We start from the raw sequence: 25834 nt of genomic DNA, 5'->3' as shown, positions 1-25834 counted from the left end.
CTTTGCATACGCTCACAAAAAGACTTAGTGATTCCTTTGCATTTATATTTTGGTTGATAGTGTGGCAGTGTAGGTGAAAAGACATTAGTTACCTACTTAATTCAGGAACTGAATTCTAAAACCTATAGTAAAAAAAAGCTTTCATTTCTTTTAGATCACCACAGGTGTTTCCAAAAGTGCCAAGACTACCGTGTAGACTAATTTAGTCTACAAAGTGACTGAGCGAGAGGGAAAAAAGCGAGAGGATATGGGGGGTCTATTCAGCCCCTCAGTCTATGTCAAGTCTCTGTGGCCATTTGTCAGGAAGCATGAATGCTTGCCTTCATCTTCTCCCTTTTTTTCTTCTTTAGGCCAACCACAGTTCAGCTTTAAGCTGATTTTGCCTCTCTTCTTTGTGGGCCGAGAGTAGTCCGTTCTTCCGCGGGCCAATAGCCTATAAGTTTAGGAGTGACATCACTGCCAGATTATGCTCTTGCCAAGTGTCATGAAAGAAACTCTCCCCGTTGTTCCCCAATGAAAAGAAAAGAGGCAAAGAGGCTCTGGGAAACCCTGACACTCCTCCTTGCCTGCCATGGGAACTGTTAACATAGAAGAGAAAATATTTCAGTTGACAATGCACAGATTGTAATCAGGCACCGGTCCAAAACCGGACCACGGTTCACTCTGGGACTGCTTTTAATTTTAGGCAAGACTTGTTGCATAATGGCTATAGTTATGTTTAGTGTGAGAGAGTGATTCAAACAAACGTGTCTTCATTTGGTGTCAGTTTCACAATTTCAGTCGTGGAGAGATGTCAATGTGTAAACTGAACTCACATATACTTTCATGTCTGAAAATCATAAGCCATCTGTGCTACATATGTCCTGATATTGATTTTCTTGTCCTTATAGAATCAATGAGCACCATTCAAAATTGCGTAGTCTAATGTGACTAACTTGCATATTTTAAAACATTCATAATATATATACTGTACACACACATATGCATGTTTAATAAAATCTCATTTGCAATAAGGGTATTTTCAAATAGCCTCAGTTAGGAATAGTCTCTGTTGGCTTGGAGATGTTTAAGATTTTTTTGGGGGATGCTTGAATAGCAGTCTGGCAGAAACCTTGAATAGCTCAGTGTGCAGGGTGTGCATACCAATGCAGTTAACACTTGGCACTATTGGCAGCTTTTTGTAGTATTGTGAGAGTGATAGATTTAAAAAAAATTAGATACAGGCATATTTATGAATCCTAATCTTTTTTATTCATCTGAATATTGTTATTTTAATTAGGTGTTTAGATGTAGTTGTTTATTTCTACAATAAATGTAGTTTTTGACAAGACTTACCGGTAATATCCTAAAAGATAGTTTTACATGAATACACTTTTGAAATGCTATTCGTCTGAGTAACTTATCTAACAAAACCTGCATTTTTACTTGCTTTTTCACAAAAATTACACAAGGACCAAAAAGGTTTCATGAGAGCATATTGCAGTAATGCCACCTACTGGTGACAGTGGATGTTGACATAATGGCCTGTGGTGATGTTAAAATACAGTAGTTTCTTAAAATGACCTGAACAAAGAAGAAGACAAAAAATACAACATAAAAAATAAGAGCCCTTAAACAATTGATTATTGCAAACATTTATTCCTTCTAAACCTTAAATCAGACTTTCAGCAGAATTCAAGTCTGTATTACAACTCCAATAGCATTTACAGTTTCAACCAGGCCTCTTTTTTTGACTATATTGTTGATTCTCCTGAGAGCTTTACAAATATGATTTCAGTGTATGGCTATACATTGTTCAGAGAATGTACAATGTAATTGTATTTTTTTTTTGCATTTTGAATATCTGACTGAAAAAACATGCAAAAGACCAAGAAAAAATACTATACCACAGTATACATTTTTAGAGAAATATAATTCTAGCTACAAATGAAATGTGATCTGGTTTAGCTACATTTTTTAAACAATGAAATGAATGCAAACATCATGCAAAACTATGGCATTTTTCAAATATTTACTGTTAATTAGATTTAAAAATAACTCTATGCTAATTTTAAAGTAAACTATGGAAAAATTCTGTTATTTATTGCTGCACAGTCTGCCTGAAAACACTCCAACAAGCTCATAATATACCATTGTTAAAGTAACTATTTTTTTAAAAGTCCAAAAAAGACCTATTTCTGTTACACAAGCATTAATAAACATTTGTAGAGGTAACCATACGTCCTCTTTTTTTTCTCCCCCAGACATGTCCTGGTCAGGATTTCTATATTGCCTAAAATGTCAGTTTTTTGGGTTTGCTTTCTTACTGACATTCTCTATACACTCTTCATACATTATATGTACACAAATCTGCATTGCTCTGACTGTTCTTTGTAGATCCCACCTTCTCACACACCAAAATTGGTCAATAAATACAATACCTGCACGCTCATCAAACTACTTTACAGTCATTGCCTTCAGCAAGTACAAAAACAAAGCCAAAACCCAGACATTTAAGGCCATTTGGAAATCCTGGCTAGAATCTGTCTTGTAAAAACAGACGTTACTGTACATCAGAGAAAAAAAGCTCTTTGTACAGACAAGAGTTTATTCTCTATGGAGCCACATGCTGAACTCCAGCAGAAAAGACAGTGGCAGTCAAAGAAATGTCCCCGGGGCGGCCCAATGGCACAGTAGTTTAATGGTGTGTTTTACTAGTACACACCATTAAACACTCAACAACATCATTAAATCAAGTAATGGAGTAATAAGCCAGGGAGCCACCAGGGGCAGTGCTGAGAAACACTGTGGTTGCATGCAAAACATTTCATCTGGCACATAATTTTATCCCATACTAAAAACGTTTGTATGAGAATAATGTGCAATAGACAATTTGTGTAACACAATTCAGAATGCCATTTAACTGGCTCTTCTATATTAGGTAGGTCTCTCCGTGTAATACTGCAAAAGCACATCCACATTTTACAGTCATATCTTACATAAACTATTCATGTTATGTTGAGAAATGTAAAAACAGTAGTGTTTGCAATTTAATATATTGAAACAATGCAGTTGCTTTGATGTTAAATGTATTTTCCTGGATTTAGCACCACAGTTTAATTTTGTTATATACAAAATCCAGTGTGTTCATTTATAAAGAGCACTGAAAAAAGATTTGTTTCCTCTGTAAAGTATAGATTTATATATAAAAAAAGTTGTATTAAATAAAATGTATGGAAAGCTAAGAAAAAAAATAAAACAAAAAATAATAAAATAAAAAGATGTATACATTCAGAGGAACTGAGCTTACTGTGGAAAGCCCTTAATTCTCAGTGCAGTTGTTACTCCTGTAAACAGTTTAGTAAACAGTATTACTAAGAAAAGATAGATAAAATAGTTGTACTTATTTCACGATCTATTATATCCTTCCTTTCAGTTGTGCGAACAGTGAACAACGTTCAAACCCCATTCTGACAGAAAACACGGTGGAATGCTTTGAATTAGCACCCCATCAAAATGAGGTCTTGTCCCATGTATATATAAAATCGTACGTTCTTGAATGTTCCTGAAAGGAAGTTAGTTCTTTCATTACTTCCTGTCAGTGCTGTCTGGACAAACTATACTCACATTCCTTCTTGGACACATATTAAGCATCAATAGATATTAATCCTTCTGAAACAAAAGGCAAACCCATGATATTGATTAAAAGTTGGATAGCCTTAAGATGATATTATTGATAGTGCAATATTTGCAACCTCTGTCCTTCGAACAATTTGAGAAGGAAGTTTTCCAGTTTTGAAATCCAGGTAGTAACTTCTAAAAGTAAATCTCTTTCAGATTTCTTGGTCATTGTTGGTGTAAGGCTTTAGGACCTACTTTGAACCGCTCCGCTGCATTAAGAGCAGCAGGTTCCTCAGGTTCAGAGGTCCGTCTTCACTGGCTTTGCCATGTCGTTTAACATCAGACTGTGAGGTTTAGCTGGACTCACCACAGTGGTGGTGAAAAGGGGAAAAATGGATACTGAGTATCATCCTCATCCACAAAGAAACACTGGAAGTAGGGAACATCCTCTGTAGAGGAAAAGACATTAGAGAGGATTATTTTAGAAAAAAAAAATGAATGGCCTTTGACCTTTTTCTTTGACTTTGAAATTTTTCTATTGTCAAGATGGGTTATACATTACTACAAGATTGCTTTTAAAGAATATGTGCATATACAGTATCTCACAAAAGAGAGTACACCCCTCACATTTCAGCAACCATTTTAGTATATCATCTCAAAGGACATTACTATAGAAATGAAACTTGGATATATTAGAGTAGTCAGTGTGCAGCTTGTATAGCAGTATAGATTTACTGTCCTCTGAAAATAACTCAACATACAGCCATTATTGTCAAAATAGCTGCCAACAAAAGTGAGTACACCCTAAGAGACAACAGCAGTATGTTGTTTAATCATGCAAAGCCACATGTCCTAACCGTAACCCTAACCCAGACCATACGCTGCACACTGCAACAAATCAGTTTGCATGGGCATACTCCCAGAAGGAAGCCTCATCTGAAGCTGGTTCACAAGAAAGCCTGCAAACAGTTTGCTGAAGACAACCTGTCCAAGAGCATGAATTACTGGAACCATGTCCTGTGGTCTGATGAGACCAAGATAAACTTGTTTGGCTCAGATGGTGTCCAGCATGTGTGGTGATGCCCTGGTGAGGAGTACCTAGAAAATTGTGTCTTGCCTACAGTCAAGCATGGTGGTGGTAGCATCATGGTCTGGGGCTGCATGAGTGCTGCTGGTACTGGGGAGCTGCAGTCCATTGAGGGAAACATGGATTCCATTATGTACTGTACATTCTGAAGCAGAACATGATGCCTTCCCTCCAGAAACTAGGCCGAACAGCAGTTTTCCAACATTTTAACAACCCCAAACACACCACCAAGATGACAACTGCCTTGCTGAGGAAGCTTAAGGTGATGGGGTGACCAAGTATGTCTCCAGACCTGAACCCTATTAAGCACCAGCAACAGCCTGTGCAGCTCTGGTCAATTCCATGCCCAGGATGATTAAGTCAGTGCTAGATAACAATGGTGCTAACACAAAATATAAATTCAGTTGAGCTGAGTAATTTTCAGGGGGCAGTAAATCAATACCAATACAAGCTGCACATTGACTACTCTAAAATATATCCAAGTTTCATTTCTATAGTATTGTCCCTTGAGAAGATATACTAAAATGGTTGCTGAAATGTGAGGGGTGTACTCACTTTTGTGAGATACTGTAATATATGGAATCAGTGTTGCCAAGTCTGTTTTTTTTTCCACAGAATTGGGATACTTTAACACTGTTACTGTGGGTTAAAGTCACCTCAAAAACACGATATTAACCCTTGAAATGTGAATTTTACCAAGGGAACCGCCCAAAATGAGATTGGGCTAGTTTTGAGTAGCAATTGGGCAGGTTTTGTTGTGAAAACCTGGCAACCTTGTGTGGAATGATTTTAATTCAGATAAAGGTTCATCATGATTTGAGGTCCACACTTGATATAGTGACAAAAACTCACCCTCCTCTATCTCTGGAATATCTTTGGTGACATCAGGTTCTGAAACACATATTTTCAGGACATATTTCTTTAATTTAATCTTAATCAATTTATTTTACAGTACACCATAGGTACTATAATAAACTAAAATGACAACTAAAACCATTAACAAAATGAATAAAATAAAACAAGAAAACAAACTACATTTATTCCAGTTAGTGGACAGCATGATGTTAATAAAAAAATAAAAATAAATAAAAAATAGCAATTTTGTTGCGTGTGTTTTTTTAGTATTTCAAATATATATACACATGCATGAATATCTTACCTTTTACTTCCTTGTCCACAACAGCTTCCTTCTCAGTTGGCTCGACTACTGATTACAGAACATTCACAAAACATCAGGTAAATGTTTGTTATGCCAGTTTATAACTGTTTAATTTAAAAGAAAAACAAAATAGAAAAAGCTTACCTTTTTCTTTGACCTGTTCAGGTTCTAAAACAAAAAAGAAAATGGCTGTATTAGAAGTATCTTTAAATGTTCTGAAGCATATTCATGCATATGTTTTTACCATGAAGGACTGGAAAATAGATTTCTGTTTCTTATGCTAGATTGCTCTGATTTTCTTCTACAAGTGGGATTAATATTTTCAATATTTCTTCTTAAGGAATATCAGATTCCAGGTCACGTCTACGCTATTTGTAGCTGAAAAGATTTCTATACTCATGTGTCAACTATTATCATAATCAACTATTAATGGAAACCCATTGATGATTATATAAAACAATGAATATGAATAGGAATAAAAGTAAGAATAACATTAAAAGTCTGCGTTAGTAAATCACTTAGTAATCAGTACCTTTCTGTAAAGGTTTCTTTACTTCTTTAACCTTCTCATGGGTCATTTCTAGCATCAGAAGAGAGATTTTTATTCACTGACACAACAATAACAACTTATTCTTTTACTTAGTAAAAAAGAAAGTTTTTTTTTTTACAAAACACGTCAATTTTTAAAAGTAAATATAAATGTTACCTTTCTTTTTGGGCTCTGGTCTGATCTTAGCTCTTGGAGCCTCTTTTTCTAGAATAGAAAAGTTGATCAAATATAATGTATATAAATTTATGTGGATATAAATAATTTGCTGTTATAGCCTTTAATCTAAATAACACTTCAAAGTGATTTACAAGATGCAAGAAAACTAATAATAAAAATAATACTTAGCTTAACTAAATAATCTACTGATTTAGGATTTTATGTCTTAATTGCTCACAAAAATCAGATAATTCTTAAAATAATTTCAAGAAATTCTGTCAAATATGCATATTTGTGTAATACAGTAGGTGCTGATACATAGCTTTTTTTGACATACCTTTCTTGGCAGGTGCTGGTTTAGTGATGTTTTTCAGTGCATCACGTTCTGTATTGTGAAGAAGACATACTGGTTACGCTGCCTGCAAACTTTAATTTCATACTAGGACAAAAAAGCTAGATATAATTTACATTCATCTTGTACTTTATATATGCAAAGTACAGAGCTGGTAAAAAGAAAAAAACAAATTATACATAACAAGCAGAAGAGCTAATCTGACTGAAAATGCATTATGTAGAATATTCTAATATTGCTCTTATGAAGCTTAGATTTCAATAATAAATTGTCTTTGGCAACTTTCACAAGAAAGAAATTCCTGGAAATAAGTAAGCAAATAGGTTGTAGTATTACCTGCTTTAATACGTGCTGTCTTAGTAACATTCATCAAAGCATCACGGTCTAGAAAAGAAAAAAAAATTAATCACTCGCATGTGAACATTACATTGGCAATCAGTTCCTGTTTAGTTGTCGCTCGTTATGTCTATAATTCATGAGCAGCTTTTTAATACCTTTTTTTACTGTTTTCATCTTTTCTTTAGAGACTGCTGGTTTTACCTTTACACCAAAAGTCTCTGGCTCTGAAAGAGACACAAGCAGCATGTGGTTTAACAACAAGAATAATTTCAAGTCTTTTTTCAGTCTGATAATGTCTGATAACCATATTTCTAACATGGATCAGATCAAATACCTTTGATTGTTCTATTGTCCATTCTTAAAAGTGTAATTTGATTTTGAGTGGACTCCAGATCACTCTTCATTTCACCAATGTCCTTCCTCATTAAGTCCAGAAGAGACAGTTTTTGGTTGATAGAGTTCAGGAGCTCCAAGTCCAAACCAAGAAGACCAACATCATCTGTGTATTCAGAAGTGTTTTGAAATTGTATGAAATTTAAGCTTTCATTAATCATTAACATATTAAACAAACAAAAAAAAACCCTAAAAAAAAAATATAAAAAAAAAAATAGCTGCAAGCAGCAATTATGGGGCCAAGCACACCAAAGGGAAAATGAAGAGCTAAGCATGGCATGGAGCACCAGACCAACTGCAACAATGAGTAAAAAGGAAGCCATTTTAAAATGATTTTAATATTGTAGAACTCCTAGTAATATGATTTAATGGCTCATCACTTTTGTCCAACAGGTGCCGCTGTTGTCAAATCAATCTAGTGTGTTTAGTGTGAGGTGACAAAGGCACAAACAAAGTTTGGTGTCATTATGTCAAAGCTTTGCAGAGATAAAGCTTCAAAATCATTTTGGCATCAAGCCTAAAATTTGTAGTGGTGCTGCACGAAAACAGTTTCATCTATCAACATGAAATCCATAACTTGACTCGATTTTGGTGAAAATTGGACAAACAGTCTAGGAAGAGTTTGAAAAAGTAGGTTTTCAACATAAATCAATATGGTGGACAGGAAGTTCGGCCGACTTTGTATATTGTCGGCGTGACCCAAGGAATATTTTGAGACCAATACTTTTTTCATTACAACAGGCTAATGCAATCAATAGTTATTAGCATTTTTGGAAATTAACGGTTAATGAATGGCTTATTACTCTTGACCTATAGGTGGCACTGTTACCAAATTGATGTGGCATGGTCAGTGTGAGGTTCAAATATGTCAAAGCTTTGCAGAGATACAGCCTCAGATGCACTTTGGCATCTTTCTAGCAAATTCGTTGATGCGTTAAAAGAAAACCGTTTCGTATTTTGACACAAAATCCATCAATTTTTTGTCAGCATGGTCTGAAGATGATCCGAGTCAAATTGGGTGAAAATCTGACCAACAATCTAGGAGGCATTCGAAAAAGTAGGTTTTCAACATTAATCAAAATGGCGGACAGTAAGTTTAGCCAATTTTGTCAAAATTGATATCAATGTTCTAGGCATGACCCAAGGAATATATTAAGACTTTTATTACAATAAGCCATTTTGATCAGAAGTTATTAGCATTTTTACAAAGTTTATTATAACTTTTGACCACAAAGTGGCGCTGCCCCCAAACCTTTTGAATATTGTCAGGGCATAGTGCTGGAGGCACATACCGATTTTTGTAATATGTCAGTCTTCATAAAATATAGCATTTTTGGACAAAATTCTAAATGGCCGACGGGAAAATTTGGTATTGTTCAACTCGGCTTGTTATAACACACACCTCAATACGCCAAACCTTTGCAGAGATTCATTTTTGCATGCTTTTCGTAGAATTTGTTCACACGCTATTCGAGAACAGTTTGACTAATCAACTTGAATTCCATAACTTTTTGCCACCATGGTCTGAAGATGATCTAAGCCAATTTTGGCGAAAATCAGACAAACCGTCTAGGATGAGTTCGAAAAAGTAGGTTTTAGGAACAATTAAAAAAAATAAATACATAAAAATAAATTTGGGTGTTTTTGGCATGAGCCAAGGATTTAGAGAGAAAAAAGACTTCCTGTGCCTTACGGTTCAAAAGTTATTAGCATAAACATGAGTGAAACTTTGGAGAAGTGTTGGCGCTAGAGTGTTTGAGATAGAAACTCAAAATTTGCTATAGTGACATTTTAGACTGTCCCCTATTAGTGTGGCAAATTTCACAACTTTCCCGCAAGCGGTTCTATGGCCTGCCATAGACTCAAGAGCGGAAGAAACGGAAGAAGAAGAATACCAATAGATACAATAGGTGCCTTCGCACCTTTGGTGCTTGGCCCCTAAAAAAAAAAAAACAGTACATTTTCTAAAATATGTGTGTAAGTCTCACCTTTTTTAGGTGCTGGTTCTATTAACTTTGCTTTAGCGACTTCAGGCTCTATAAAACAGTATGGTTTCATGTGATGATTATTTCATATAATAATCATACGATAGAAAGTAGCTCTACATGCAGGATGATTTCATTGACATGCATACCTTTCTTTATAGGAGCTCGCTTAAGTTTCTTCTTAATGACTTCAGCCTCTGAAAATTAAATTATTGTTTTCTTTAAATTATTAAAATTTAAATATGATTTTCTTTAAATTGTAGGTAAAACATTGAACTCTTACCTTTCTTCTCAGGGGCAGGTTTAGCTTTCTCCTTGATGATTTCAGCCTCTGAAATAGAATTTAGAGCAAATAAAAGACTATACATAATATTCTGCTTGGGAATATTGTTAATGCTATTGTAAACAAAGTAAATCAAACCTTTCTTCACAGGGGCTGGTTTAGCTTTCTCTTTGACAATTTCAGCCTCTAAAATAGTAATAGCAATAACAGTACATTGAATAAAGCCTTATGGCTTGGCTGAAAATTGATGACTCAACTAAAATAACCTGATTATTTTAAGAGGCTGAAACCTGATTTGCAACACATGATATCACACTATAAGACATAAGCAAATAAACTCATACCTTTCTTCACAGGGGCTGGTTTAACCTCTTTAATGACTACAGCTTCTGAATTAGAGACAATGAAAAACATTTATAAAATGTAAAACGCAGATAAGAAAAATTGTTCATTTAACATTATTAAATAATTTATTATACCATAATCAGATGTTAAATGGCAATAATCTAAATAAAAGTACCTTTCTTTGGTGCTGGCTTTGGCTTTTCTTTGCTTATTTCGGGTTCTGTAAAACATGGCAGTAGAAGTTAACAAAAGTAAATGACAAATAGCAAATAAATGGACAGTTTTCAATTAAAATGTCAACTAGATAGTACCTTTTTCTTTAAGAACTGGTTTTGCCTTTTCCTTTGGAACCTCAACTGAAAACGAACCAAACAAAAAAGGATTTGTCTCTGAGAAAATCTTGAAATATGAAAACCTCCATTGCAAAGGGGAATTGTTAAAAGATAAGCATAGATTGCTCAATACATTAATACCTTTCTTTGTAGGTTCAGGTGCCTTTTCTTTATGAACATCAGGCTCTATAAAAAAGCAGTTTCAAGTGATGAATGATCATACAGTGGGAAGCAACATCATTACAGGATTTTATTCACATCCATACCTTTCTTTACAGGAGCTGGTTTAACTTTCTCCTTGATGACTTCAGCCTCTGCAATTATGACAATAAGCATTTTTTTTATTTGCACAGTCTTAATTATGGCTTAAGGATGATGTCAATTTGATAACACAAACCTTTTTTCTCAGAAGCTGGTTTAGGTTTCTCTTTGATGACTTCAGCCTCTAAAATAATGTTATTATAATAGTTTTTATAGATTTAGCATTATCTGGGCAAAATAGAAATTTGTTTTGACTTTTTTTTACAAAAATGAATTTAAATACCTTTCTTTGGTGCTGGCTTGGGCTTTTCTTTGGTTATCTCAGGTGCTGCAAAATATGGGGTTTAACTTTAAACCATTTTAGAAAATCAGGCAGATATTTCAGTTTCAAACACCTTACAATGGACTTCAATACAATACAAAAAACTCCTAATATATTTAGCATTTGAAATGCTAAGTTAAAGATTTTTTTCTAATTTTTGCTATGGGAAAATTTCTTTTTGCTGCCAGTTCTTTAGCAACTCTAAAAAACTGTTGAATAATGAATAATCATAATACACAAACAACAGCATATGCAGGATGATTTCATTGTCATCCATACCTTTCTTTACAGGAGCTGGTATAACTTTCTTTTTGATGACTTCAGCTTCTGAAATAATACTTGATTTGAGTACATTTAAGCCTTTAACTTGACAGTGCACATCAAGCTATATTGCTCTTACCTTTCTTAGGAGCTGGTTTAGGTTTCTCCTTGATGATCTCAGCCTCTAAATGGTGATAATATAAAATAAAAAAGATTTTTAGCATGATATTAAATTTTCTTTGGGAAATTTTTCAATACATTTTAACGTAAATCAAACCTTTCTTCTCAGGAGCTGGTTTGGCTTTCTCTTTAATGATTTCAGCCTCTAAAATGGTGATGATATAAAATATTTAAAGCATTAGCATTATCTTAAAACCAGCATAAATAGAAATTTAAATAGTTTTGATGTTGTTTTTTCACAAATAAACTGCATTACCTTTCTTTGGTGTTGGCTTTGGCTTTTCTTTGATCATCACAGGGGCTGCAAAACATTTAAAATGTTTTAAAATATTGATATTCGATATCAAAAATGCCTAACAATGAAGTTTATTACATTCTTAATATTTTTAGCTTTTAAATATGTTCCTTATTTTTGTTCATGGAAATCGTACCTATTCTTGGTGCCCGTTCAGGTGCCTTTTCTTTAGCAACTTCAGGCTCTATAAAAGTTTTAGTTCATGAATATAATAAAGATCATCATACAGCAGTCATCATACAGCAGAAAACAAGCATATTGATATTTATACCTTTCTTTACACGAGCTGGTTTAACTTTCTCCTTGATGACTTCAGCCTCTGAAAAAATGAAAAAAATTTGTATCATCATTGAATAGAGTAAATGAACTATATAACTATTATCTTTAACTTAAGCACATATCAAGACACAATAATGGTAACTTTTACCTTTCTTAGGGGCTGGTTTAGGTTTCTCCTTGATGACTTCAGCCTCTAAAGCGTTGATGATATTAAATAAGACTTTTTAGAATCATCTTATATTTTCTCAATAAGATATTTCATTACATTTTAAAATAAATCAAACCTTTCTTCTCAGGGGCTGGTTTTACTTTCTCTTTGATGACTTCTGAAATTGTGACATAACCATATAAACATATTTAGAGAAGACAAAATATATATAATATATTAATGTACTGCTCTAAACTGGGCAAAAAGTCTACATGAAAGTACACATTATTGGCCTGTGTTAAAAAACAAAAATCACCTTTCTTGGGTTTTGGTTCAGGTGCCTTTTCTTTAGCCACTTCAGGCTCTATAAAACAGTATGTTTTCATGTGATAACTGAATCATTATACAGAGAAAAGTAATAACATATGCAGGATTATTTGTACCTTTCTTTACAGGAGCCGGTTTAACTTTTTCCTTGATAACTTCAGCCTCTGAAATGATGAAAATATTTAGAGAATGAGAAAACTTTAGCATCATCACTGAATTAAATTAACTTTGAGATTTGTTTTTAACTTGAGCAAATATAAATATAAGCGACAACAAATGTAACTCTTACCTTTCTTTGGGGCTGGTTTAGGTTTCTCCTTGATGACTTATATATATTCAGAGATGACAGAATAGATATAATAGAGTATTAATGTACTACTCTAAATTGGACAAAACATTTACATGAAAGCTCATATTATTGGCCTGTGTTGAAAAAAATATATTTTGGGGGTTTTGATTCAGGTGCCTTTTCTTTATAAAACTGTATTTTTACTATACAGTTGTGCAAAAGCAACACAGCTGAAACACCTACCTTTCTTTACAGGAGCTGGTTTAACTTTTTCCTTGATGACTTCAGCCTCTGAAAAAGGAATAATGTAGAAATACTTTTTTTTTTAAACAATCTTAGTTTTTTTCCTCACCAATAATGCTAATTTAATTGCTAACACAAAAAAATCAAACCTTTCTTCTCAGGAGCTGGTTTTACTTTCTCTTTGATGACTTCAGCTTCTAAAAATGTAAAAATACAAACTTTTAGAGAAAATTAAGTACATGTATTAGAGTATTACTTTAACTGTCAATATAAAAAGTTATACCACATTATCTTCTTAGGTTGAGAAATAAGCTCACCTTTTTTCGATTTTGGCTCGGGAGCCTTTTCTTTAGAAACTTCAGGCTCTATAAAATAGTATGTTTTCATGTGATAATTTAATCATTATACAGGGGAAAGTGACAACAAATGCAGGATGATTTCACTGATATTCATACCTTTCTTTTTAGGAGCCGGTTTAACTTTCTGCTTGATGACTTCAGCCTCTGAAATGGCATATAATATATTTAGATATTGTAAAATCTTATTATAACACAGAATAAAATCACCCAATGTAAAAAAAGTTAACAATTACCCTTCTTCTCAGGGGCTGGTTTAGCTTTCTCCTTGACTTTAGCCTCTGAAAAGATAAACTTTTTTTAGCATAAACCTTTTTCTCATTAATAGCATTAATTTAATTGTTAACACACAGAATCAAACCTTTCTTCTCAGGGGCTGGTTTTACTTTCTCTTGGATGACTTCAGGTACTAAAATTGTGAAAATATAAACATTTAGAGCTGGTTTAGCTTTCTCTTTGACTTCAGCCTCTAAAATAATGATAACATAAAAGCATTAACATTTACTGAAAATCAGGGACCTTTTTGGCATTATTCTTATAAAAAAAATACAGTACCTTTCTTTGGTGCTGGTTTTGTTTTTTCTTTTTCTTTAGTTATCTCAGGTGCTGCAAAACATAAGAGTTTAACTTTAGATCTTACCTTTAAAATAGCAGCTGTGATGTTATAAGTTAACATAATTTGTCACATATCCTGTAATACACATTACATATAATAGTATAGAAACAAATCATAATTGACTATTTTTGCTAGCAGTTGCTGATGTGTTGATAAGTCAGCAATATTAGGTCCGACACTAAATATGTACCTTTTTCTTTGAGGACAGGTTTTGCCTTTTCCTTTGGAACTTCAACTGAAAGGAATTAGAAGAAAAATTAAATATTTTAGAGCAAAACCTTAAAAACTGAAACTAAACATTCAGGTATTCACACAAGTTACCAGAAAAACACACATATTATACCTCTCTTTGCAGGTTCTGGTGTTGGTTCAGGTGCCTTTTCTTTACGAACCTCTGGCTCTGTAAAACCGTATGGTTTGTTTTGATAAATGATCATCATTATGAAAGCAACAATATGTGCAGATTATTTATTTTAATCCATACCTTTCTTTGTAGGAGCTGGTTTAACCTTTTCCTCAATGATTTCAACCTCTGCAATGATAATAATACACAAATGTTTATATAACATTTTGCTTATAAAAAATTAAGTGAAATTTTTGTTGACAGTAAATCAAACCTTTCTTCACAGGGACAGGTTTAGCTTTCTCTTTGATGACTACAGCCTCTACAAAACAGAAAACAGAATAATATTTCAGTTTTATAATGTAAAACAGTTACGGTTAAATAGATTGACCATACTAGTAAAAGTATAAAATGCAAAAAGACCTGTGAGGAAAAAAACTCACCTATTTTGGGTTTCGGTTCAGGTGCTTTTTCTTTAGCAGCTTCAGGCTCTATAAAACAGCATTTGTGCATGTGATAAATGATCATTGTAATGTCAAAATCAGCAGTGCAAGAAAATGTTGTTGATATCCCCACCTTTCTTTACAGGAGCTGGTTTAGCTTTCTCTTTGATGACTTCAGCCTCTGAAAGGAAATTATGTGAATATTTTTAGAAAGAAAATTATATTAATGTTATATTTTTTGAGGGAAAATATTAACATAAACTTCGGGGTAAAAGCACACATGATCATTTCTACCTTTCTTCTCAGGGCCTGGTTTAGCTTTTTCCTTGACATCAGCTTCAAAAATGTTGATAATATAAAAAAATGTAACATAGTATTAGCAAAATATTATATTTTGCACAGATACATTGTTAACACAGTAAAACAAACCTTTTAATTTGGGGACCGGTTTTGCTTTTTCTTTGACAACTTCAGGTTCTATAAAACAGAAAACAGAAGAATATTTAAGCTTGTCACGTCAAACAATGAAGCTTTTTCACTATTTTTCTCCGCATGATTGGATAAACCATATTTCTGATACAAATTTCAAATGTTCTACAAAAAAAAAAAAGAATTTGTTGAGTCAACATAAAATAATTTGTTAGCCTGCTGCCTTAAAATTTGAAGTTTAGTCAACTTGAAATGTTAAGTTGTACTAAGTGACAACTTAGATATTTAAATTGACTTAAAATAAAATAGTTTGTTAAACCTAAAAGCTGGGCAAGTTACCCAGTTGCTGTAAAATTTTAAGTTGAATATATCTCAAATATCCAAGTTGTCACTTAGTACAACTTAACATTTCAAGTTGACTAAACTTTGAGTTGACTGAACTTAAAATTTTAAGACAGCCAGGTAACAAATTATTTTAAAGGAACACTCCACTTTTTTTGGAAATAGGCTCATTCTCCAACTCCCCCCGAGTTAAAGGTTGTATCAGCGATTTCTAGCCTGAAACATAAAGTGTCAATTTCAGCTGACCTTTCTTCACGATCCGCTCGCTGCCTGCCCCATAAATTGTCTGTGAAAAAAACGCGTCTCTCTGGTCAGCCTAGGGTCCGAGATATGCCAAAAAAACAATCGGCACTACCAACCTTTCCACAGATAAACAAACAGTGTTCCAACCAATCAGCGTCAGGGGTTTGGTGTTGTGGACTTTCCTACTGGTGCAGGGATGTGAAGGAGGCGGAGCGAAAGTCCACAACACCAAACCCCTGACGGTGATTGGTTGGAACACTGTTTGTTTATCTGTGGAAAGGTTGGTAGTGCCGATTGTTTTTTTGGCATATCTCGGACCCTAGGCTGACCAGAGAGACGCGTTTTTTTCACAGACAATTTATGGGGCAGGCAGCGAGCGGATCGTGAAGAAAGGTCAGCTGAAATTGACACTTTATGTTTCAGGCTAGAAATCGCTGATACAACCTTTAATAAGTTGAGTTTTACCGTTTTGAAATCCATTCAGCCGTTCTCCTGTTCTGGCGATATCACTTTTAGCATAGCTTAGCATAGATCATTGAATCCTATTAGACCAATAGCATCACATTCAAAAATGACCAACGAGTTTCGGTATTTGTCCTATTTAAAACTTGACTCTTCTGTGGTTATATCGTGTTCTAAGACCGGTGGAAATGCAAAGCTTCAATTTTCCAGGCTGATAAGATTAGGAACTACACTTCCATTCCGGCGTAATAGTCAAGGAAGTTTGTTGCCGTAATAAGGCTGAAGCAGGAGCAGTAATACCATGCAGCACATGTGCAAATGCTAAACTAGCTGGGAACTCATTTCTGATAATACTCCGCCTGCCTCGGCCATATTACGCCGGAATGGGAGTGTAGTTCCTAATCTTATCAGCCTAGAAAATCGCAGGTTTGCATTTCCACCGGTCTTAGTACACGATATAACTACAGAAGAGTCAAGTTTTAAATAGGACAAATATGGAAACTCGTTGGTCATTTTTGAACGCGATGCTATTGGTCTAATAGGATTCAATGATCTATGCTAAGCTATGCTAAAAGTGATATCACCAGAACAGGAGAACGGCTGAATGTATTTCAAAACGGTAAAAATCAACTTATTAACTCGGGGGGAGTTGCAGAATGAGCCTATTTCCAAAAAAAGTGGAGTGTTCCTTTAAGTTGACTGAACATGAAGCCAGGTAACAAATTATTTTAAGTTGACTGAACATGTAATAATTGATCATTATACTGTCGAAATTAGCAATGCAAGATTATGTCACTGGCATGCATACCTTTCTTTACAGGAGCTGGTTTAGCTTTCTCTTTCATGATTTCAGCCTCTGAAAAAGCAAATGATGAGGAAATATTTAGATGAGATAAAATTTTGGAAAGACTCTATTTTATATTAGTTTCGTATTTTTATTTTAATGCAAAATTGATTTTTTTGAAGTTTGGATGAAAGCACAGAATAACTTCTACCTTTCTTTTCAGAGGCTGGTTTAGCTTTCTCTTTGATGGCTTCAGCCTCTAAAATGTTGTAAAACATTTATAAAAAAACATTTCAATACAATATTTTATTTAGCTGAGGGAAAGTGCAAACAAATAAATATAAGTAGGCATACCTTTCTTTGGTGCTGGCTTGGATTTTTCTTTAATAATCTCAGGCTCTGCCAAACACAGAAGAATGTCATGTTAAAAAAGCAGAACTTGAGTTGAAACTTCTTATGGTATAAATTATCATAATGTTCTTTACAATATTTATAAAAGCCAAGTGGCTCAAGTCAGTCAACTGACAGTACTTGCTATGCATTCACAAATCAACAGGTCATTTACGATGCAAACATGGTTTTGCTTTTTCATTTGCACCCTTTTCTAAAACTTGTTTGAAATGTAAACAAGTAATATACATATAAAGTATACCTTTCTTTGTAGGTTCAGGTGCCTTTTCTTTAGAAACTACAGGCTCTATAAAACATTATTGATTTGTGTTATGAATAATCATACAGTGAAAACAACAGTATACATGGTTTCGCCTCCATACCTTTCTTTACAGAAGCTGGTTTAATTTTCTCCTTGATGACTTCAGCCTCTATAATAATGATATTGCAAACGTTTAGAGAAAAAATTACAATCTAATAACGACAGTGAAAACTGAATACATAACAGTAAATCAAACCTTTCTTCTCAGGGGCTGGTTTAGCTTTCTCTTTAGTAACTTCAGGCTCTACAAAACAAAACAGAGCGATTTCAATCATGTCAAACAAGGATTTAGTTCATGGGATTCATCATATAGCAGAACGAGCATTTCAATTCAATCCATGTACCTTTTTTTACAGGAGCTGGTTTAGCTTTCTCCTTGATGACTTCAGCCTCTGAAATGGCAATTTTTAAAAAATATTTAGATATTGCAAATATCTTTTTTACATTATCTTAGAATTTGTTTACTAGTTTTATCTTCACCACAAAGTGAAATTACTCTCAGATAGAGATAATAAGAGACAACATCTCATACCTTTCTTCTCAAGGGCTGGTTTAGCCTTCTCCTTAACAGCTACAACCTCTGAAATGAGATAATGCAAAAAAAATTAGAGGAAGCCAAAAACATCCTTTTGTGTGATCTTAAATTTTGCTTTGAGGAAATGTTTTAAATATTAACATAAATCAAACCTTTCTTCTCAGGGGCTGGTTTAGCTTTCTCTTTGATGACTTCAGCCTCTAAAATATTAAGACAAAACAATTCTAATCTATTTTGCATTATGAAAAGCCATCAAGTTTTATTTTTTGAGAAGGTTTATGAACATATGAACGTTTTAATGATGTCTTATAAATAAAATTAAGTTTAATATTGTGTAAAAGCATACAAACTTCTTTTTAGAAGAACTGGGTTAGCTTTTTATTTTATACAAAAAACTAAGAGAAAATAATCAGTATTACTTTAAAAAGTGGGTAGAATATATTTTTTTATTAATATACATACCTTTCTTTACAGGAGCTGCTTTAGCTTTCTCCTTCATGGTTTCAGGCTCTAAAGTGGCAATAATGTAAAAAAAAATTAAGGAATTGATTACCTTTATAATTTTCTTGTGAAAATGTTAATTTGATTCTCAACTCAAATCTAACCTTTTTTCACAGGGGCTGCTTTAGCTTTTTCTTTGATTACTTCAGCTTCTGTAATTGATATAATATTTTAAAAATTAGGAAAAAATAGCTAGGCAAAAAACATGATACTTTCATTTTAAAAATACAAAATAGAGTACAAAACAATGATATGAAAGGGTGAATGGCATAAATAAACACTCTGAGGCTGGTAAAACTAAATACTTGCAGGATAATGTCTACTAGGAAAAAAAAAATCAGGTCTTTATGATGATACAGCATTGTTTTATGTGATGAAAATCAGAAGCATTTCATCGTCATCCATACCTTTCTTTACAGGAGCTGGTTTAACTGTCTCCTTGAGGACTTCAACCTCTGAAATAGCAATGATATACAGGTTTTAATTTTTTTAATAGCAAGTGCTTGTGTAAAATGTTTCTTAACAGTAAATCAAACCTTTCTTTTCAGGGGCTTGTTTGGCTTTTTCTTTGATAATTTCAGCTTCTGAAATTATGAAAACATAAAACAGTAATTAAAACAACTGACATGAAACTTTTTTCCTTGAGAAAATAATTTTAATGTGATGAACTATCATCAAACAAAAGGATACCTTTCTTTACAGGAGCTGGTTTTGCTTTCTCCTTGACTTTAGCCTCTGAAATAGCAATGCGGTGACTGTTGAAGTTTTTGTTTTTAATATTAACTTTAAAACTGCAGAGATTACATTTCAACATGAACTCACCTTTTTTCTCAGGGGCTGGTTTAACTTTTTCCTTAATGACTTCAGGCGCTAAAATGATCATAAAGTTTAATCATACATGTTGTTACAGAAAACAGTAATTTGATTCTTAATACAGTAAATCAAACCTTTCTTCTCAGGAGCTGGTTTAACTTTCTCTTTGATTACTTCAGCTTCGAAAATAGATTAAAAAACATAAATTAAAATCTGAAAAAAGACCAACATTTAGGCATTATTATCAGTAATAAATATAAACAATTTACCCTTCTTTGGTGCAGCCTTGGGTTTTTCTTTGGTTATTTCAGGTGGTGCTGCAAAACATGATTTTACATGTTAAACATGATGTGTTTAACTTCAGAATTTGCAGATTTACAGAAAAATCAACAATGTACACTCTTAAAAATAAAGGCGCTTTAAAAGGTTCTTCAAGAGATGCCATAGACATAGAGGAACCATTTTTGGTTCCACAAAGAACCATCTCTTTCATACCTTTTTTTATAATCTTATTTTCGAACCTTCTTTTCACCACTTTTGTGAAAGAGAATTCTTTAGATGTTTAAGGTTCTTAATGGAACCATTTAGACAAAAAAGGTGATTCTATGGCATTGTAAAGCACCTTTATTTTTAAGAGTGTAGTGTACCTCATTACATAATTATTAAAAGTGATTTTGAATTGGCAGGTATACCTGTACTAGACACATACCTTTCTTTTCAGGCACTGGTTTTTCCTTTTCCTTTGGAACCTCAACTGGAAAGGCATCACAAGTTAAATTGATATTAGCTTCTAGACAACCTTAATTGAAAACAATGTATATTTTTCCAAAATGCATATTTTAAAATATAAAAAGTTAACACAGCATATTAACACCTTTCTTGGTGGGTTCGGGTTTTGGTTTTGGTTCAGGTGCCTTTTCTTTTGCAACTTCAGGCTCTATGAGACAATAGCATGTCATGTGATGAATGATCATCATAGCTGAAATTTAAATTATGATTATCTCATTCACATTCATACCTTTCTTCACAGGAGCTACTTTCTCCTTAATGACTTCAGCCTCTATAAAATAACATGGTACAAAATGTGATTAGCTTTGGGAAAATGTCAATCTGAGAAAAGCATACATTCAGAATTTTGTTCACAAATGAACAAAATCTAAAAAAAAAATATTAAATAATGGTAACTCTTACCTTTCTTCTCAGGGGCTGGTTTAGCTTTCTCCTTAATGACCTCAGCCTCTAAAATTATGAAAATTTACAGAAAAAGTATATTTTAGCATAATCGTTTTTGAAGGTGGATGATAATTACAATTTAATTGTTAAAGTAACTCATACCTTTCTTCTCACTGGCTGGTTTAGCTTTTTCTTTGATTACTTCAGCTTCTAAAATGAAGTTTATAAAATATTTAAAGCATTAGCATTGTCTTAAAACTGGCCAGACAAAAGGTTTTGACATTATTCTTACAAGATACCTTTCTTTGGCGCTGGCTTTGTTTTTTCTTTGGTTACTTCAGGTGCTGGAAAACAGCAGTAAAGAAGAGTCATAATTTACTTTTTACATTTGCAGATGTGTCAAAAAATAAATAAAAGTGATTTTCTATTTAAAAGCTAACTGGATGCTTACCTTTCTTTTCAGAGACTGGTTTTGCCTTTTCCTTTGGAACCTCAGCTGTAAGAGTTTACAAGGTGAAAAAGGACAGGACAATATGTGTATGAGATTCAATCTAATCCAGTATTTATTGCTGTAAATGTTGGTCAAGCATATACTGTATCTTATCACCTTTTTTTGGAGGTGCTGGCTTTTCTTTGATAACTTCAGGCACTAAAAACAGATGGATATTCTGTTTTATTTAATAATGTCAAGCAACTTCAACAGCTTCAACTTCTGAAATGGTAAGATAAAGCCTCTCTCTGGAATAATTACATTGAATGCTAATAAAATATGTAAAACACTCATTGAATGTTTTTTAAAGATTCAAGAACTAACCTTTTTTGAGTTTTGGTCCAGGGGCTTTTTCTTTAGCCACTTCAGGCTCTATAAAACAGTTTTAATGTAATGAATGCTCATTATATAGTGGAAAACAACAGCATGTGCAGGATGATTTCATTCACACCCATACCTTTCTTGACAGGAGCTGGTTTAACTTTGTCCTTGGCGACCTCTGAAATTACAATTATGTAAAAAAAAAAAGTAAAATTATGAAAGGTGTTCTTTAGCATGTCCTTGGATAATTTTTAATTAATATTTAGCACAGAATGAAAGTCCACATCAAGCTACAATAATGGTAATCCAAACCTTTCTTCTCAGGGGCTGGTTTAACATCTTTAATAACATCAGCCTCTGTAATGATAAAAAGAGATATTAAAATGGCTCATATGTGACCCTGGACCACAAAACCAGTCTTAAGTCGCTGGGAAATATTTGTTGCAATAGCCAAAAATACACTGTATGGGTCAAAATTATTGATTTTTCTTTTATGCCAAAAATCATTAGGAAATTAAGTAAAGTTCATGTTCCATGAAGATTTTTTGTAAAATTCCTACTATAAATATATCAAAATGTAATTTTTGATTAGTAATATGCATTGTTAAGAACCTAATTTGGAGAACTTTAAAGGTGATTTTCTCAGTATTTTGATTTTTTTGCACCCTCAGATTCTAGATATTCAAATAGTTGTATCTCGGCCAAATATTGTCCGATCCTAACAATGACCTATGACTGGTTTTGTGGTCCAGGGTCACATATGTTCTTTAATCTGTTTGGGGGAAATGTGCATTTGACTCCTAATTTTGCTAAACAACAATACCTTTCTTTACAGGAGCTGGTTTAGCTTCTTCATTGATAACTTTAGCCTCTGAAATGTCAATGATGAGTAAATATTTTGATACTGCCTGGTAGTAAATTTAGCAAATATTTAAAACAAACATTACATTTACTGCCTCCTAATACCTTTCTTTGCAGGTTCTGGTTTGGCTTTCTCTTTGGTAACCTCAGGTTCTGAATAGAATGATATTTCAGTTTTAAAACAGTTCAGCAAAGACATGCCTTTATAGCAGATTCAGACTCTAAAACTGCATTTAAAACATTAGTACCTTTCTTTGGTGCAGGTTTTGGTTTTGTCTTTTCAACTGCAACAGCAGGTTCTGCAAAACAATGACAGAATTTCATATAATTATGTTTTCTTGAATATCTAACTGTTATTGAAATAATATTGAATTATCGGTTTGGTTTTCCTGTTGTATAGCAATTATACAGTAAACACAGAGTCATCCAAACCTTTTTTCACAGTGGCAGGTTTAAGTTTGTCCTTGGCAACTTCTGCCTCTGAAATATTTATTACACAGGATATATTTTAAACAAAAAGGGAAAAACAATGCACAAAACAATGTCCCATTAAACTATATAGACAATTAACCTTTTTTGGCAGGTTCAAATTTTGCTTTCCCTTTTGGAACTTCAGGTTCTGTAAAAATAATGGAAAATCAACAGCATATTCAATGTGGTGTTTCATGTCCAATATGTGCTTATATTCAGGTAAAACAAACAATTAAAGATTCTTCTTTGTCTCTATATCTTCATGTAAAGTTTCAACTTGTCACTGGCCAGAAATAAACACTTAAGTAGTATAAATACCTTTCTTTAGAGAAGCAGGTTTGGGCTTTTCTTTTACAGCTTCTAAAAAAAATATACATTTTAATCAACATTTATTCTAAATTACATGAACACAAGAGTAGTACCTTGTGCAGTTTAAAAACTATTACTTTCTTTGGAGGTTTCTCCTTCTCTTTAATAATTTCAGGCTCTAAAAATCAACTCAAACTGGTGGGTAAAATATTTATGCAGAGCTAATGTACACACTTAAGTAATGTAAAATATTCAGAAAGTTTCTTTTCAAACAAACCTGCATCTTAATGGATAATGATCTGATGAATTTAATGACACTATCAGAAGTGCTGTACCTTTTTTAGCTGGTGCTGGTTTTGCCTTCTTTTTAACAGCTTCAGCTTCTGTGCAAGATTCAGTGATTTTTCTGTATGATAACTATTGTAACATACGCACATCGAAAATAAAAAATTGCATTAATTTTACCTTTCTTTGAAGGTTCTGGCTTGGCTTTTTCTTTGGAAACCTCAGGTTCTACATCAGTGGATGTTAACAGTTAGCATCATTAACATTGCAAAAATATGTCCAATAAAATCAAACTGTACCTTTCTTAACTGGGGCTGGTTTCACCTTCTCCTTAGGAGCTTCAGCATCTGAAATGATCATAATTGCATGCATTAGAAAGTGATATCTAAGTAATATCCAAAACATATACTTTGATAGATATTGATATTCAACAGAGGGTTATTTTAACCTTTCTTTGAAGGTACTGGCTTTACTTTCTCTTCTGCAACTGCAGGTTCTACAATTTAAGAAAAAGTTGGTGTAAAAGTAGACCTGACCTGAACTTAACTTATCTATGAATTTAAAAAAAAAGAAAAATTACTAATTGCCTGTTTTAACAGGAGCGGTTGTTGGCTTCTCTTCTGAAAAAGATGGAAGAATATATTTAATAAATTATATATGAGACTGACAAAAAAAAAAAAAACACATCAAGGACACATATTTCCATATTACCTTTCTTGGCAGTTGGTGGTTTTACTTTCTCCTTAGAAACTTCAGGCTCTGAAAATGAGTCAGCAGGCTCAGCTAATGCCATGCATAAAAAAAAAACTTTTAAAAGAATTGGTGTTACTTTAAGTGCATCCTACCTTTCTTCAAAAGGGCCGGTTTAATTTTGTCCTTGGGAGCTTTAGCCTCTGAATAAGTAAGAAAAGAGAAAAGCATTTCAACTTGCTGATTTCAACTTTTCCCCTGAGGCTCTTTAACTGATTAAGTTAAAACTGTGAAAAATAATTAAATACATAATTAGGTGGAGTTGTGATACCTTTCTTTACTGAAACAGCTTTATCTTTCTTTTTGGGAGGTTTGTCTAAAAGTATGGAATGACATTATTTGTTTTTATTTAGACCACAGGTTGTTTGTCTAATTCACAGTTGTCTATCTAAAAATCAAGCACCTTTCTTTTCTTCAAGAAATACAGTGGTGTGAAAAAGTGTTGGCCCCCTTCCTGATTTTTTGTTTTTTGTTTTTTTGTTGCATGTTTGTCACACTTTAATGTTTCAGGTCATCAAACAAGTTTAAATATTCATCAAAGATAACACAAGTAAACACAACATGCAGTTTTTAAGCTACACATCATGTTGAGATCCAAAGAAATTCAGGAACAAATGAGAAAGAAAGTAACTGAAAAGGTCTGGAAAAGGTTATAAAGCCATCTCTAAAGCTTTGGGACTCCAGCGAACCACAGTGAGAGCCATTATCCACAAATGGCGAAAACATGGAACAGTAGTGAACCTTTCCAGGAGTGACCGGCCGAGCAAAATTACTCCAAGAGCGCAGCGACAACTCATCCAAGAGGTCACAAAAGACCCCACAACAACATCTAAAGAACTGCAGGCCTCTCTTGCCTCAGTTAAAGGGGTCCTATTATGCTCCTTTACAAAGTCTTTATTTTTTGGTGGGGGTGTACTTGAACATGCGGTCATCCTTAGTTGTTCGAAAAACGCATTATTTTTCACATAATTTACATTATTACAATAGCTTTCTCCCCAGGCTGGCACAAACGGCTCGATTAGTTCCGGGTTCCACCTTCCGAAAAACCAAATGTATTGTGATTGGCCAGAAGTCCCACTGCGTTGCGATTGGCAAACAGCATAGACCGTGTTCCGCCCTGTTGTGCCCCTTCCCAAACCAGCAAATTAAATTAAAGTGATTCTTATGTTTTTTTTACAAAAACACATCTGATTGCTAAAGTAGGCTTTTACCGACCGCCCCGGAGCCATATGAGGCACTTTTGTTGTTATGGATCGACTTATTTTGGATTGATGGAACACTTGCCCATGCCGTTCAATCTATGCTGTTGTATGAGAGCCAGAATTGATTTAATATAACTCCGATTGCATTCGTCTGAAAGAAGGAAGTCATATACACCTATCGTCAGCCTGCGAGATCGCGGATACGTG

General features: G+C 33.6%; 1 protein-coding gene across 1 annotated transcript; it reads right to left on the bottom strand.

The window, feature by feature from the left end:
• Positions 1–1618: 1618 nt before the first annotated feature.
• Positions 1619–24167, bottom strand: LOC141295527 (uncharacterized). Its single transcript, XM_073826751.1, has 80 exons — positions 24124–24167; positions 23975–24022; positions 23856–23903; positions 23726–23773; positions 23400–23441; positions 23182–23229; positions 23043–23090; positions 22859–22909; positions 22716–22763; positions 22573–22620; positions 22062–22106; positions 21886–21927; positions 21753–21800; positions 21546–21587; positions 21390–21434; positions 21238–21282; positions 21101–21148; positions 20957–21004; positions 20784–20825; positions 20640–20702; positions 20475–20519; positions 20035–20082; positions 19900–19944; positions 19775–19822; positions 19643–19687; positions 19489–19536; positions 19360–19407; positions 19057–19104; positions 18914–18961; positions 18604–18651; positions 18449–18496; positions 18261–18308; positions 18113–18160; positions 17978–18025; positions 17857–17901; positions 17559–17603; positions 17416–17463; positions 17229–17276; positions 15360–15421; positions 15239–15269; positions 15078–15125; positions 14945–14992; positions 14776–14823; positions 14643–14690; positions 14502–14558; positions 14349–14393; positions 14098–14148; positions 13904–13951; positions 13779–13823; positions 13642–13689; positions 13504–13551; positions 13188–13234; positions 12328–12367; positions 12172–12219; positions 12037–12084; positions 11862–11906; positions 11703–11750; positions 11565–11609; positions 11444–11491; positions 11126–11170; positions 10979–11026; positions 10848–10895; positions 10723–10767; positions 10561–10605; positions 10425–10469; positions 10249–10293; positions 10043–10090; positions 9905–9952; positions 9771–9818; positions 9625–9672; positions 7578–7742; positions 7399–7467; positions 7241–7288; positions 6890–6937; positions 6553–6600; positions 6379–6426; positions 5991–6014; positions 5847–5891; positions 5540–5578; positions 1619–4049 (listed from the first exon to the last, which is right to left on the bottom strand). The coding sequence occupies exons 29-80, from the start codon at positions 18948–18950 to the stop codon at positions 3964–3966; spliced, it is 2592 nt and encodes an 863-aa protein (XP_073682852.1). The 5' UTR covers positions 18951–18961; positions 19057–19104; positions 19360–19407; positions 19489–19536; positions 19643–19687; positions 19775–19822; positions 19900–19944; positions 20035–20082; positions 20475–20519; positions 20640–20702; positions 20784–20825; positions 20957–21004; positions 21101–21148; positions 21238–21282; positions 21390–21434; positions 21546–21587; positions 21753–21800; positions 21886–21927; positions 22062–22106; positions 22573–22620; positions 22716–22763; positions 22859–22909; positions 23043–23090; positions 23182–23229; positions 23400–23441; positions 23726–23773; positions 23856–23903; positions 23975–24022; positions 24124–24167; the 3' UTR covers positions 1619–3963.
• Between the last annotated feature and the right edge of the window lie 1667 nt (positions 24168–25834).

Source organism: Garra rufa, chromosome 21 (genome assembly GCF_049309525.1).
Source record: "Garra rufa chromosome 21, GarRuf1.0, whole genome shotgun sequence".
NCBI lineage: Eukaryota > Metazoa > Chordata > Actinopteri > Cypriniformes > Cyprinidae > Garra > Garra rufa.
This window is presented reverse-complemented; position numbering and strand designations above follow the sequence as displayed.

Bases quoted from the DNA above. Each gene is read 5' to 3' on its own strand.
- LOC141295527 (XM_073826751.1), bottom strand. From the start codon at position 18,950: ATGAAGGAGAAAGCTAAAGCAGCTCCTGTAAAGAAAG. The intron at 14,824-14,944 runs GTGAGTTTTTTT...TCTGTTTTGTAG, and splicing joins TGAACCGAAACCCAAAATAG to AGGCTGTAGTCATCAAAGAG. The intron at 14,559-14,642 runs GTATGGATTAAA...ACGGTTTTACAG, and splicing joins ACCAGCTCCTACAAAGAAAG to AGCCAGAGGTTCGTAAAGAA.